The 14080-nt window shown below is 37.3% G+C and overlaps 1 protein-coding gene across 3 annotated transcripts in view; it reads left to right on the top strand.

Moving 5' to 3' along the window:
• Positions 1 to 14080, top strand: part of CDKAL1 (CDK5 regulatory subunit associated protein 1 like 1) — a 415077-nt gene that overhangs the window by 251439 nt on the left and 149558 nt on the right. For all 3 annotated transcript variants that reach the window (XM_062569910.1, XM_062569908.1, XM_062569909.1), the window contains one exon: positions 2762 to 2928. In XM_062569910.1, coding sequence (XP_062425894.1) covers positions 2762 to 2928 — 167 coding nt within the window. The remainder of the gene's footprint in view (positions 1 to 2761; positions 2929 to 14080) is intronic.

Genomic DNA, 14080 nt, shown 5'->3' with positions numbered 1-14080 from the left:
TCTCCAGTTACAACAGAGCAGAGATCAGAATCCAGCTGTTGAGGTTACTCTTTATGTGGGGTGGTGACAGCAGGGCGAGAAGTAAACTATGAGCTGTGACCAAAGGCTGATTTGTAATTACTTGCATCTGATGATAACGGAGCTTAATACTGTAACACACGCGTTCGGTTTGCACGTCCAAACTTTGCAGTTTGGATCAATTTCTTTGTTTACAAAATCAGCTTGTTTTTGCTAGCACCTAAATTATCCAGTAACGTTGTGCTGAGTGATCTAGTGAGGAGAGTGTTCACAGCAAAAGACATGAAGAAGTTACTGTGCATGATTAGACTGTGGATTTAAATAAAATCCTGCATAAGGCTGGAGTTTGGAGGGGCAGAGAGTTGAGTGAAAAAAAGAAGCGCAAGAACTTAAGTGATAATATTTTTTAGTTGGCTTGGTTCACTCTATTAAGATACCTATTGGAAGCATGTGTTTTCTCCTCTTACTGAGTTTAGGTATAGACTCCTAAAAATTCAGAATGCAAAGGGCTAGAAAAAACAGCCTAGCAACTTGCATTTGAACTGTCACCTAACCTGTATCACCAGAGATACGCACTTGGTTGGTTTACCCTGTTTGTGAAGAGTGAGCACTCATGGCAGCTTTCAGGATTTGAAGGTCCAATTTGTCAGCCTGAAACTGGGAAGTGAGCATTTCCCTGAAATAAAGATTTTTTTTCCCCTCACGATATTGTGAATCGTTGCCTCTCTCAGCATGAATTATTCCCATTGCTTGTTGTTCAACACCCTGATCGGAGAGCAGATGAGACAGTTATTCCTGTTGTTGCTGATTTACTGTTACAGCTGCTTCCTCTTCACGTGATTTAATTTGAAGTTTCATCCCACCAGGGGGCTAATGGTCTCCACCTATGCAGCTTTAAAAGCTCACTGTTGTTTTCCACAGGAATGTTATTTCCATTCCTAGTCAGTGATTTATTTATTTTTTTTCCTTTCACGTTCCATCGGCCATTTCCATGGACTGCCGTTCAGACTGAAAACTTAAAAAAAGAGAGAGAGGGAGAGAGAGAAAAGAAAAAAACTAGAAAAAAACCTAGAATGTTAGCCATCATTGATATCGTTTAGGTTTTTCCTATTTTTAGAATGCAGCTGTTACATGATTCACTTTTCTCGTATCTCAGAAAACATAAGACAGGCTGCGAACCTTAGAGTGTGTTTTGTAGCGTACTTCTGCCTGCCATGAGGTGCAGTTTGAAAAACATTAGCAACTGGCTATGGAAGCTAAAGCATGGTTATAAACTGCAAACAAATTCTGCATAGCTGATCCTGTAGCAGGAAAGCTCTGTTAGAATGTGGCTACAAAGGCACGAGTAGATGTTTAATAACTAAGGAGCGCTATTTCAGGAACGCTTTTCACGAGGCCTTTTATGAGAACAGAATATACATCTCACTAAACTATTCTTGATGCAAAACTTAAGCAGTAAGAAGCTTTTTAGTTTGCCTTTAATTTTAAAATATTTTTAATTCTAAATAATATGACCTTGAAATAACCCTGAAAACAGATAGAATTGGCTTTGACATTCCCCATACTCTGCTGTCCTCCTATATTGGTACAGTGTGAGTTTGAGTGGCGTTCTTGAGTTTACATTGCTTTTGTTTTTCTAGTTTTATCACTTCATATGATTTAATGTACTTTGCATTTTCCTAATCTCATACATGTCTAAACATTTATGTTTTGTGATACATCCTTCTTCTGCTGGTGTGAAGAGTGCTTTGAAACTTCAGTTACACACCTTCTAGTGGTTGGGTGTTTTCTTACTGATTAACCATCTGTAGTGGAAATTCAGCTCTTCATAGAGTTGATGGTATCTTATTTAGCCAGTAATCACAGGAGTCTTCCTCTCAGCTACCCTGTTTTCGTTGGCTTATTTCTTGCTTTGGGGTGGCAGCGGGAGGAGCTGGATTGCGTTAGGGAGAGGATGGAAGCTGGGCAGGCTGATAGGAGTGGCTGCGTGGATCCTCATTGCTTCAGTTCCAACACTGAACGGGTGGTGCAATCTTTCCTCTCTTTGAGCAGAACATTATTACCAGATTTCAGTGTTCAAGGTCAATACCCTTTACACTACAAATCAAATAATACTATTTCCTAAGGCCTGATTGATGGAAAATAAAGTATTAACTGCCAGGAAACAGGTTTTCCAACACTATCCCTTAGTCATGCACTAACCTTTTCAATACAACCTTAATATTGCATTGCTAATTGTAGCATTTAAAGAATACAAGTTTTTAATAGTTATTCCAGAAGGAATGTTAATCACTATACTTTAGAACTATTTTTGCTTACTGGAAGCTTACCAGTTAATAAGTTAACTACTAGTAATAACCATTAACACAAACTCTTTACTTGGGTAATGTTGCTTGCAGTGTTTAATAAATTAGGTTTAAAAAACAGAGCAGAGTACTAGACTTGACTGACTTGCTGTAGAGGCAGCACAGAATTAGTCATTGGCTGTGAATGTTAATCACTCCACAGCAATGATAATTTACAGCATTGTTGTAGCACTCTTGCGCTCATAAAATGAACTTAATAACCCACTGCTACCCATGGGATAAGCCTTCCCCCTCTTTTCCTCCCTCTTGCAATTGAATACCCAGTCTGGCTGCATAATAGCCTTGTGAAATACTGCATTAAAGAGAGTGAGCAGCTGTATGATAAAATAAACAGCTCTAAAACAGATTTGTTAATTATCTCTTTATTTTATTCACAGAGGGTGTTTGTGAGATTTGGCTGACCAGTGAAGACACGGGGGCTTATGGCAGAGACATTGGCACAGACCTCCCAACGCTCCTGTGGAAGCTGGTTGAAGCTATTCCTGAGGGAGCTATGCTGAGGCTTGGCATGACAAACCCTCCCTATATTTTGGAGCATCTGGAGGTAAGGGGAAAAAAAAGAGGATCATTTATATGCTGGGGTAGACCTTCATTGAGCCAGCATGGAACCCTGTGTATAATGCATTTCATTTAAAACAATGGCTTAATAAAATAGACTGCATGTGAATTTATAGATTTAGCCTAATAGTGCTCAGCCATTTGCCTGATGCAGCAAGTTATCCAATTAATAAGATATTCAAATCATTTTGGAATGATATTACTGAGGTCTCTGACCTGTAGATCTTGATGGTAGTGATGCTGGGGTTCTGTCCACATGTACAGTATTTTCAAGAACTAAAGGAAATGCCATTAGCAGGCAATAGACTGTGGGATTGAAATCTTCTTCCTATTCCTTCCTCAGATGAGTATTTCCAGAAACACTTTATTCTGGTCTCACTCAACATCGTATTCATATTCAGATATCAAATGCTGTTCGGAGAGTGCATCCATGACAAGAAATGGGAATTTTAACTGTGTATCTATGTAAGAAAAATTTGTAACCAAGTAGTTCAATAGAATTAGAAGCAACTATGTGTTCTGTGAAATTTAAGAATATCGTGTATACAAGAAGCAGGATATGAGAGCTTTGTTTCAAATACCAGTTGGTTGGTTGGTTTCTGTCACCAAATAAATTTACTGAAATTCATGGGAACAGTTCATGGAAAGATTCTAAATTTAAAGAGAATAAACCAGCAGGGAATGTTGTAAGTTCATATAAATTTTGTAGCCATATGTATCCAGATAAACAGTTGGAGTCCGTGCTGCTTTCCCTGAGGTGATATAGAATTAATAGTTTCACTCATGATTCCTCAAGATGCTGAAAGCAGTATTTCCTGAGCAGAGTCCTCTTCTGTTCTGATAACAATACTACATCTTTCCCTATTGAAGTATATGGGGAAGAGGAGTTTTCCTTGCTAAGAATGAGCAGTTTTTCACTTCACCAGATAAAAGATACAAGCTGCAAAAAATTCCAGGAAATTGCTCTTTATTCTTTGGTTTAACATACGTTTAGCCAAGGTGAAGTTGTAACAACGTCCTGAATGGAAACTTCAGGGGAACAGTTTGATTGTGTTTCTTAGAGCTTTGCCTTCTGTCTTGAACTCTCGTATCTGTCACTAATTTTCCCTCTTTTTTTCCATTTTAGCATTTTCGGCATCTTAAAGAACATGAAATCAAGCCTCTAGCAATTTTGGCAGTCTTTGCCTTTGCTTTCATTTTTAACTTCTAGTATAAAAAGTGTTTTGGCATATACTGCTGCTTTTATCACTGCTGCTCACCTTATGAGTATTCCCAAAGGGATTTTTTTTTAAAATCAGCTTCTGGAAATAAGCACATGCCAGCTAAATGATACTGTAGTCTTTTCGATTTAATATAATTTGAGGAAGATGAGATGTAGTTTTGCTTTCCTTCGGTCAGTAGCAATCTGAGTGAGTGTGAGCATATCAGCTCTGTAATCTGTGACTGGTTTTGATTTATGGTCTTTAATCTCTGTTTTCAAATTTTCTACAAAGTGCTGGAAGTAGGACTGTCCTTGAAGTGCTCATATTCAGGAATGTATGCTAGTCTCTTTAAAAATGGAGCTTTAAGTGTGATGGCAGAATCAGAGGAAATCATGAAGGCCTGTTGAAAATGTGTGTCTTGAGTGTTGCCATGAAGAGCGTGGATCATGTGTAGGCTGCTCCTTTTTTTTTCTTTCTTTCTTTCTTTTTTTTTTTTTTTTTTTTTTTTTTTTTTTTTTTTTCAAGTGTTTTTTTGCAAGTGTTTCATGCAATTTCCAGTTTATGTGATTCAGTCATATTTATGTGTGAGTGAAAATTTCTAAGTTTATAATTTGGTGAAACAATTTGATGATTTGTCAGACTAAATTTGTAAATTACTATTATTATTATTTTTAGTCTTTTGCTTTTCTGCCTGCTCCCCTCCTCCAAACTTACCAGACTTGTATCTGTGAAAGATCATTGGGGAATGTTGGCAGTCTCCTGTATACATTTTCACCAGACAAAATAAACTTTTAATGGGGAATGTGCTTTTAACTTTGCAGTTGAGGAAAGGATAACACTACGATTTGTTTAAAAACAAAAGAAACAAAATGAGAAGTTGATTAACCTTCATGTCAGTTGATTAGGATAAAGTGCAGACATAGCTCTGTTATCTCCTAAGAAAACTATGAAGTATATTATTGGTTGCAAACATCTCTCAGTAACTGTCTTAAAAGGTGATACATTTAATTAATTTATCTGATTAGAAGCCCCATTGCTAAATGGGGTAGACATTTGGTTTTCTGTGGAGAAGTATACATGGGAAAATCCATGTATAAACGTCATTTTGTATATCAAACTTAAAATAAAAAAGTTGTTCCAGTTTTATCTGTCTCGTTTAAAATCAGAAAATTGTATACACACAATTGTACATATGCAACTGCAAGACGAGGAGATTTTTTTCACCTTCCTGAGGAATATGTCTGATAAGTGGCACAGGGCAGCAGCAGTCATGTAAAAGCATGAATTAATTTTAAGACCTGGACAGAGCTTCCCTAGAGACTCAGCCTGAAAGCAATGATTTTGCTCCATTTGAAGTTTTTGCCGTATTTATTGGAGCTCAGCTGCAGGTAAAAGCTTTTGCTAGTTTTATGTCTGATTTGTTTTTGTTATCTCCAAATGTAATAACAAAACTTCTATGAATTCACTTTTTTTCCCAGTAACCCTGAATTTTATTGTAAGTTTTAAATCCTACATCAAAATTAAATGCTTTAAAAATATCAGTTGTGAAAAGTCTTATTTAAATTTTCAAATCTCAAATTGGCATATTGGATAAACTGCATCATTAAACTATTTTTTAATATAAATATAAATTTTGAAACATTCTACATATGTATCTCTCTTCCTTCAAATAGTCACGGTTATTAATCTCTGCTAATTAAAAGTATCAGCTCACTGCCTAAACTGTGTGCTTGGAATTCATAGATTTCTTCTGCTCCTTGCAGGAATGTCCGTGCCTTTCACTTGTCAGAATAGGAGGAGATTAAAACTAAAAAGACTAGATATATGTAGGCTAATACTACTTTCTGAGTTGTAGCTGACACAACTGCAGTAGAAGGAAGGACCTATACCTCAGTGGCAATGCCTGTCTTCAATGAGAAGAAAATTTGCGTCTGAATAATATGACTGATGACTGAGGAAAGAACTAAAATTATAAAATATAATGCTCTGTAGGTGATGAAACTATAAATTAAGCATACTGTTTCAGCAACTTCAATATAGAGGCGTGAGGAGTTACCTTGAGTGTTGGGTTTTGCTCCCCTTTCCCCCACCCTTCATTCCTTCAAAAGATGCTCAGCTGACATTGTTTATGTTGCTCTGATGGGTCATTAAAATTTACTTAGACATGAGGCACTTTAACTACATATTAGTGAATCTCTTGATGATTCTAAAGAAAATAGATTCTGTCCATTGAGTAAAATATTATGAGGACTTCTTTTGTATATATAGCTAGAATAGCTTGCTCCTTCATTAAAAGATACTTAACCCAGTTTTTGAAAAGCTGTTGGATAATCTACTGATAGATTGAAATGGTTTGCCAAAAAGTGTTTACAGGTTCTTCATTTTCACAAAAAAATTGTTTCGTAAATGAACTCCAAGACACTGTGTGCTGCAGAACTGTACAGTGGGTGGGATTATGATTAGAGATCTGCTTAGGCTGTTTCTGGGAGATAATCCTGAGATTCCTCTTTGCTCCAGACAAAACGGCAACCTTCCCATTGTATTTTAAGCCCAAACTTGTGGCTAAGCTTGGGCGCTGTGAGTCTTTAGGCTCATTAATATTGTGCCCATGCTTGCTCATACGTTCCTTAAGAACAAAATCAGAGGAAAAGAAAATGCCACTCATCCCAGGAGCGTTTCATCTGGCTCTGCATCTGGGGGACAAGCGTCTTAGTGTCTGCTAAGAAGCAACAGGCAGCAGCTCCGCTCTTCCAGCTGATGCTGGGAGCCCGCGCAGGTGGAAAAGGAACTGCAGGAACAGTGCAGAGGAGTGGGGAGTTGTCTTGGGCAGTATAAATGGGGAGTGAGTTGAAGTTTTCATAATAATTTAAAATACTGACATACCCAGTGCCTTCAGATATTAAATGCAACTCTATCCTTGAAGATGTTTCTCATTACAAGGGGGGCTGTTAATCTCATAAAACACATCGTTATACTTGTTTGGTTCATTTTGACATACTTCAGTACTTTCAATTTTGATTCAGTAAACGTGATGGTGACAGTGTCTTCTGTACCTATATGTGCATTAACAGTATTGGGATGAGAAGCAACCACCTGTTTTAAAATAATAAATTCTGCATTCAGTTGGGCCTGCTTGTTATTTTAAAGAAAGTAATTATTGGAAACCGTTCAGTGTCTTACAATGATTCAAAATACAAAATGTTTTCTGATATGCTGCATACAGATGTAAGTCATTTGATCTTGTTAATTCATGTTAATGACTGTGGAATCTAAAACACTGTATTTTTTATCTGCTGTTTTCTTCAGCTGACGAGGATGTCTATGTTTACATTAGTAAGTAGTTTGGAGCAATAGGAGCAGATGAGGAAATTGGAGCAGCCATTATATCCACATTATGTGCATTTTGGAGTTTTTACTTCAAATTCAATTTAATCCCCTCAATCAAACTTTCGTGCCACACATGTTTCAGAGTTGTTTCAATGACTGATCACTGGTTTGAATTTCAGTGTTCCTGCTAAGGGATTGGAGCATATTCAGTGTTAGCCTGCACTACAGCCATTGCTCTAGTTTCCTTTGAAGTGAATCTAGTTTGCACACATAAAAATCACTCTGCAGATGACTGAGAAAGAATTGTTGGAGATTTCGCTTCAAAATTTCACTGCTGCTTGAACCGAAACACAGCCAGTGATAGTAGATTTTTTGCCTTGTGAGATTTATTGATATCATAGAGAGGGATTATTTGCTGTGTTTAAAAAACAAGCAAAACAAAACTGAAAGAACTGAGGATGCACCAAAATTAGTTTTTTTCATTGTGGTAGTAAGGTACTGAAGTTGGTGGAATTTGCAGCTTAACTGTAGAAAGCACTCACTTTTCCTCTTAGAGAAAATTTGACCAGCCAATGGATACAGCATTGCATTTTCCATAGTTCTTTCTGACAGTCTTAGCAATCCGTCGGAATGTATACATTATGAAACATGTATATATATGTTATGAAATATATAGCTTTTTTTTGGTAAGCTTGACCTCAGAGCAAGATTTTGAGATTTGTGCCTTATTCCAATGTCTGCCCTCTCCTAATATGTCAATGACCACTGAGGAAAAACTTGAGATTTTATCTGCATGGCAGAAAATTTATTAAAGTAAACAGACATGAGCAGGGCAGGGCAAAATGTTTTAGCTCATAAATTTTTACTTTTCATAAAAAATACAGGGTGAAGGGAGGGGATAGTTTGGGGCTCCATTTTATAGTTCTAGCAATACCTGTAATGAGTGCACATGTGTACAGTTGCCAATATGTAACTGCACAGAGCTACAGTTCAAATAACACATTCTCTCAGACGACAAAGATACTATCATCCTGTAGGATCAACATATACCAAAACTGGCATAAACCAAAACTGCTTTAGAAGTAACCTTCAGTATTTTATTCTACAGGTTACCGGCTAGCGCTGTAGGGAGATTGCATGTTACATCCACTTGCAGTGGCTACTGGAGAGAGAGAGATCGGAAAAATCCATTAAAAGAGTAGTAGTAGATAAAAGATGAATGGGAATTAAAGAAGTCAAAAACAGGACCAAATTTATAGCTGGTTGAAACCAATTAATGTTAGTGGAGTAGTGTTAGAGATCGATTTCTGCCTTGAATATATTTTACTTTTCTTTAGGTTTTTAACTTTATTTTCTTGCATAGTATCTGGGGCTCTGGCCAAATCGAGAGGGAATGCAGATCATTCAGGATGTAAGCAGGCTTGCATTTCAGCCTGTGCTTATCTTCCTGGCAAGTCTAACACTAGCTCTACTTCCAGATTAGGCTGGGAGTTTAGTACAGCACTTTGTGTGAGTGACGGGGTGCTTCCAAATCAGTATAAAGAAAGCAGTTCACACCTGCCATTCCCGTAAGTGCTTAATTTCACATGACTAGATGAGTAGTCTTCCTTGTCACCTGTCAAAATGAGTCTATCTCAAACCATGCCATATGCCATCTGTGGGCTTTATCTCCATTATTAATTCAGAACATTTTAGTGATACAGCAGCCATTGAAATGGAGTCGCATGGCGGCAGTGTCTTTAAATGCATGAGACATAGCAAGTGTGCTGAGAATTGCAATAGTATTTCTTTGCTCTTTCGCTTTGATTTTTCATGTCAGCTCAGTGTTTATGTTCTTTACCCTCATTGAAGCTGATATCCTACAGATGGCTTCCCCAGACATGCCCTGACACAGCACATAGTTATGTATTGCTGTGAAATTACTAATTCACTTTTCTTTTTCTCCATATTCTTTCATCTTCTAAGAGTGCGCTAAACATTTTTGAGCATTGTCCATAAGCTGAAGTTTTGGGTAAGCTAGCGTTTAAACTCATTTGAAATGCATTTAAAAAGGAATATACACACATTCTTGAATAGCAAAAAGAAGGCAGCATGATTTCAAGAATTAAAAGGCTTTCAGAGGCATGTATTTGCTTTGTTTCTAGTGTTATTTTTGACATTTTCATTGACTGCTGCATTTGAAAGCACCAATTAAAATCTGTTGATTTGACCAGAAAAAAATGAAAACTGTGGCATATATTTAAATAAATGAGTAGTTAAGTTTCTATGACCTCTTATTACCATAAGTGTTGGGAGTGTTTTGTAGTCGGTGGACCATGCAACTTTCCCTTACTGTAATTACATAGTTGTCTCTACTCAAACTGTGTTTGTCTTGCTACCAGTAAAATTGAAAGAAATTTCAAATATTGGGGAAGGAGGAGATTAGAGACTACAGTAATGGATGGTTGCAACTGGACTTGTGAAAAAGAAAAAAGCATGCTTAGTTTTACTTTAGTATTATGTTAAATGCTTATATGTACTACAGAGGCCATACATATACCTTTGCTTACATTTTTTTTTTAATACTAATAAATACCTCTGTTTCTTCTGTACCTTCCTCTTAACCTATTCTTACTCTTTTGGGTTTCCAAATATAGCATGTATCCTTGAAATTGCTCCTTAAAGCACAGTATCATGGGGACTTTTTCATGGGCGAGTCCGTCTCGAAATGAATACATATTTGGGTATTCTGGGGATAGGAAAGGGATGAATCTCTGCTATGTTTTGAGACAAGTCACGTTCTTTTTGTCTAGTCTAGAATTTTAAGTTCTCAAACTCAGCCTGTTCTGTTGTCCGTAATGATTGGTGATAGATATGTTTGCTGAAAGCTGGTGGAACATGATTAGGTTTAATAAATGTCAAAATAAGAATCTGCATTATTCTTGTTAAAGGTTGTGCATTGTATTTGTGAATCTTGGATGTCCATGAAAACTTAGAAATTGCATTGAGAACTTTGATAAACAGTAAAGGCCTGCCTCCAGATGATGTAGAAAGTAGTGTTTGGGTTGGTGGGAATGAAGCTCATGCTTTGCTTTACAGCAGTACTAGAAAACCTTCTTAGATGAGAAACACTGCAGAGAAGGAACTGCTTTTATGTAAGATTCATTTCTCTTTCAAAAGCAAGTACTTTTTGCTTATATCTAGTGTTCTGCAGTATTTAATAATCTGTGCATGAAAATTTGAGTTAACATTAAGTAATACTTTGCTTGACCAGTTAAAACTGTGGATGTTAACTGTAACTCAACTGTGATTTGCTCAGGTGAGTATTGCTCTTGCTTCTTAGGTATCGTAAGAATCAAGAGAATTTAAATGCCGACAGATCTACTCTCAATTTTGTGTTTAGTGTTTAGTTGTCATTTGTAATTTTTTTGGTAATCATTTATACTACTGAATAATACACAGCAGACCTTTGGAGTTGAGACTTATTTCATTGGTGAATTACTAGCAGAAAATAAAAATCACCATTATCTGAACGTTTTGTTAAAAAAAAAAATAAATATCATGTATGGGAAACCACATGTTTACCAAATAAAGTGAATATTTTAGCAGTTTGAAAGCAGGGCTTCAAGTCGGGGGGAAGAAGTTAACGTTAGATATATATCTTACATAACAAACTGGGCCATCTTATTTTAATATTGGTGCTTACGTTAAAAACCAAATGAGATGTCACTTTCCTAGTTATTTATATTAAGCAAACTTCTACCAGCTACTTCCCATGCTCTTCCAGAGCTTCTATTTACTTTAGGTGCATAAAATCCTTTGTTTTATTTGATAGATGAGCAGTCACATTCACTGTACTTTGCAACGTCATCTGCATAATCTTCAGTAAGACTGCTTGCTTCATCAGGCTTTGGCGTTTGTTTAAAAAAAAATATGGTTTTAGGTGATTATTCTTTGACTTAAAAATGAGAAAAAGGAAATCAGTATAGAAATTTGAGTAAAACTGCACAAGAATATTGGTTATGGGCATCTGTAAAATTGTAAATTGGAGAAAAGACATTATAAAATCGCTTCTGTGCAACCTTTGAATTTAATTAATTTAGTTATGTTAAATGTAGACGAGCCACTGAAGAACCTAAATTCTGTCCTATGAATCTTGTTGTTATGGTTTTGAATGTTTTTATTCTGTTAGAATAGATAGAAGCTGATAGCACTTGGCTAAAGGTTTGGGTCTAGATTGTAATGTGTCACTGTTTTCATTCCACTGTAACCTGCTAAAGCAGGTGCTTTCTTAAATATTGTGTATGCTCATTCAAAATCAAGAGGGAGCCTCCTGGCACTGACCTATCTCAGCACAGCTGAGTTACAGTGAGGTGTGCCACCCGCTATGTGCTTTGTGCGCTTTTCTTCTGAGCAAAACCCATTGTTTTTGTTTATATCATATGAGATACTCTCTTTAAAGTGGTGTATGAATGCATGGTATGGATAAGACTTGCTTTCTTCTGGGCTTGTGAAGGCAAGAAGTTAGTGTCCTGGGATGTGTTATTGGTAAAGTATTTTTTTGTAGGGATTGTGTGACAGTCCTGTTTCTGTTAATTAATTAATTTTTGAGGTTTTGTTAGGGTTACATAAAATAAGATTGAGACACAATATGTCTCAATTTGTGCTATGACGATAAATAGCCTTTTAGGGAACTTCCCAATATATGTGTTCCCAATACATTGTGAAAAGAGGAGCATTAATTTACTTACAGAAAAAAAATAGTGCTGAGTTTTGTGATGAGAAATTAGAAATGGGGGGTGTATATTTTCTTGCATATCAGAATTGATCATTTCACAAGGAATTAACTATATTTGGTTGACTGACTATATAACTCCTCAAGCCATCATTCTAGCTGTTAATTTAAATATACATTTCACTGTAGTGATTCCAGTTACTGAAACTGGACAAACAACCCTCCAAAACTGCATAAAGTATCTTTACAATTGTAATGATGACTGCAGTACCAACAGTAAGAGTTTCACCTTTGAAAGCACTGAACTGTTTACTTCATGTTTCCAACCATGCAACTTGCACCAGTTCAAATGGGAATTGAAGGTTTCAAAACCTTGAGGTAATCAGTTTGATACTATAAGTGCTGAATGTCTCACTGAATCAGCAGTATTTTGGTGACACGCTGGCAGGGACTGGGATGTTTCACCTGCGCTCACGATTGCAGACAGGCTGATTAATAAGCAATGAGCACATACCCAGTGCAAATACTTAGTAAATCTTACTTCAATGTTGGAAGCATACTGTTGGGTAGGGATACCAGTTTTCTCATCCTGAAGCATTTCAGGAACACAGCACATGATATCTGTACTGAGAATTACTATTTTTGCCTAGATAAATATAAAAATCATACTCCACAGAGAGTTTCTTTTTATTCTTTAAATATATGTGTATATACACACACACGTACATACATACACACACACACACACCCCCCCCCCAAGTGTAAGCAGGTTAAAAGTAATATGTTAGAGAGAAACATATGTTGTTGTTACCTAAGTAGGAGACCTCTTGATTTTTCTGTACTTAAGTACAGAAAAATAAGTAAAAAGTAAAAGTAAAAAGTAAAGTTTACTAAAGTAAACTCTGTACTTTTTAAGTAAAAAGTCAGATAGCTACTTATTGCTGCTTTGTGTTTCCTTGTTCATGTAATGACTTGTGGGAAGAAATGGAACAAAACTTAGCTGAAGCTTTGGACTATGAAATGCAGCGTTGTTTTTTGTAAGAAGTGTTGCTAGCTCTCCTCATTTTTCATAAAAGTAGATGCACCAAGATTTTGAAGGCTTATAGTTTGTCTTTTGTTTGGGGCTTGTTTTAAGAGATTAGGTATAATACATAGTATTCCCCACCACCCTCCCCCAATTACTTAACTAGCTGGAGTTGCTGCTTTTATGAAGTTAAGAAAAAACAGGGAGATTCTGCAGGTAGGAGAGCAACTGGGAATAGATAGGGCTGAGCATATGGTTGCCCTGCCAGCAAATCATGCCTTGCAGTCTGGTTTGTATCCCTTTCCAAAGGTGGCCTGAACTAATACCAGCTTTTTGTTTGGTAATCCAGAAGGCATTTTTTTTCTCATATGACAGAACAACTGGCACATCCATCCGGCAACCCAAAGATTTGACTTCAAGGTTCAAATGACGTTGGTCAGAACGGTGAGGGCTCCTGACGGCTCTGGTGCGACATGCCTTCTCTTAATGGGCACGGTTAGACCTGGGCATAAGTCACACTGTTACATGGGGCAGAGCTGGCAGCGGCGCTCGCGCAGCATGCGGCTTTGTTACATCCATCCTGCTTCACGTATAGGCTAGGGTGAGGCATCGCCTTCCGGCGAGTGTCCTTCGGGAGGTCCTTTGGGAGGTCTGTGGTTGTACCTCCTATACGGTTGTCGATTTGCAGAACCTCATTGCTCGTGTTGGGGGATCAAGGTCGGGAAGGATCCCCTCTTCACTGATTTCAGCAAAACTGTTAAGCGCTCTTCGGACACAGTCGTGTCGCACCTGGTCGCTGCCGTGCCTGTGTCGGTGGAGCACATCTGCTCCCGAAGCGTGCGACAGCGGCAGTGTTCATCAAGTGGGCTGC

This window comes from Rhea pennata, chromosome 2 (assembly GCF_028389875.1).
Source record: "Rhea pennata isolate bPtePen1 chromosome 2, bPtePen1.pri, whole genome shotgun sequence".
NCBI lineage: Eukaryota > Metazoa > Chordata > Aves > Rheiformes > Rheidae > Rhea > Rhea pennata.
Note: the sequence above shows the minus strand (reverse complement) of the source record. Positions and strands in the feature narration are given on the sequence as shown.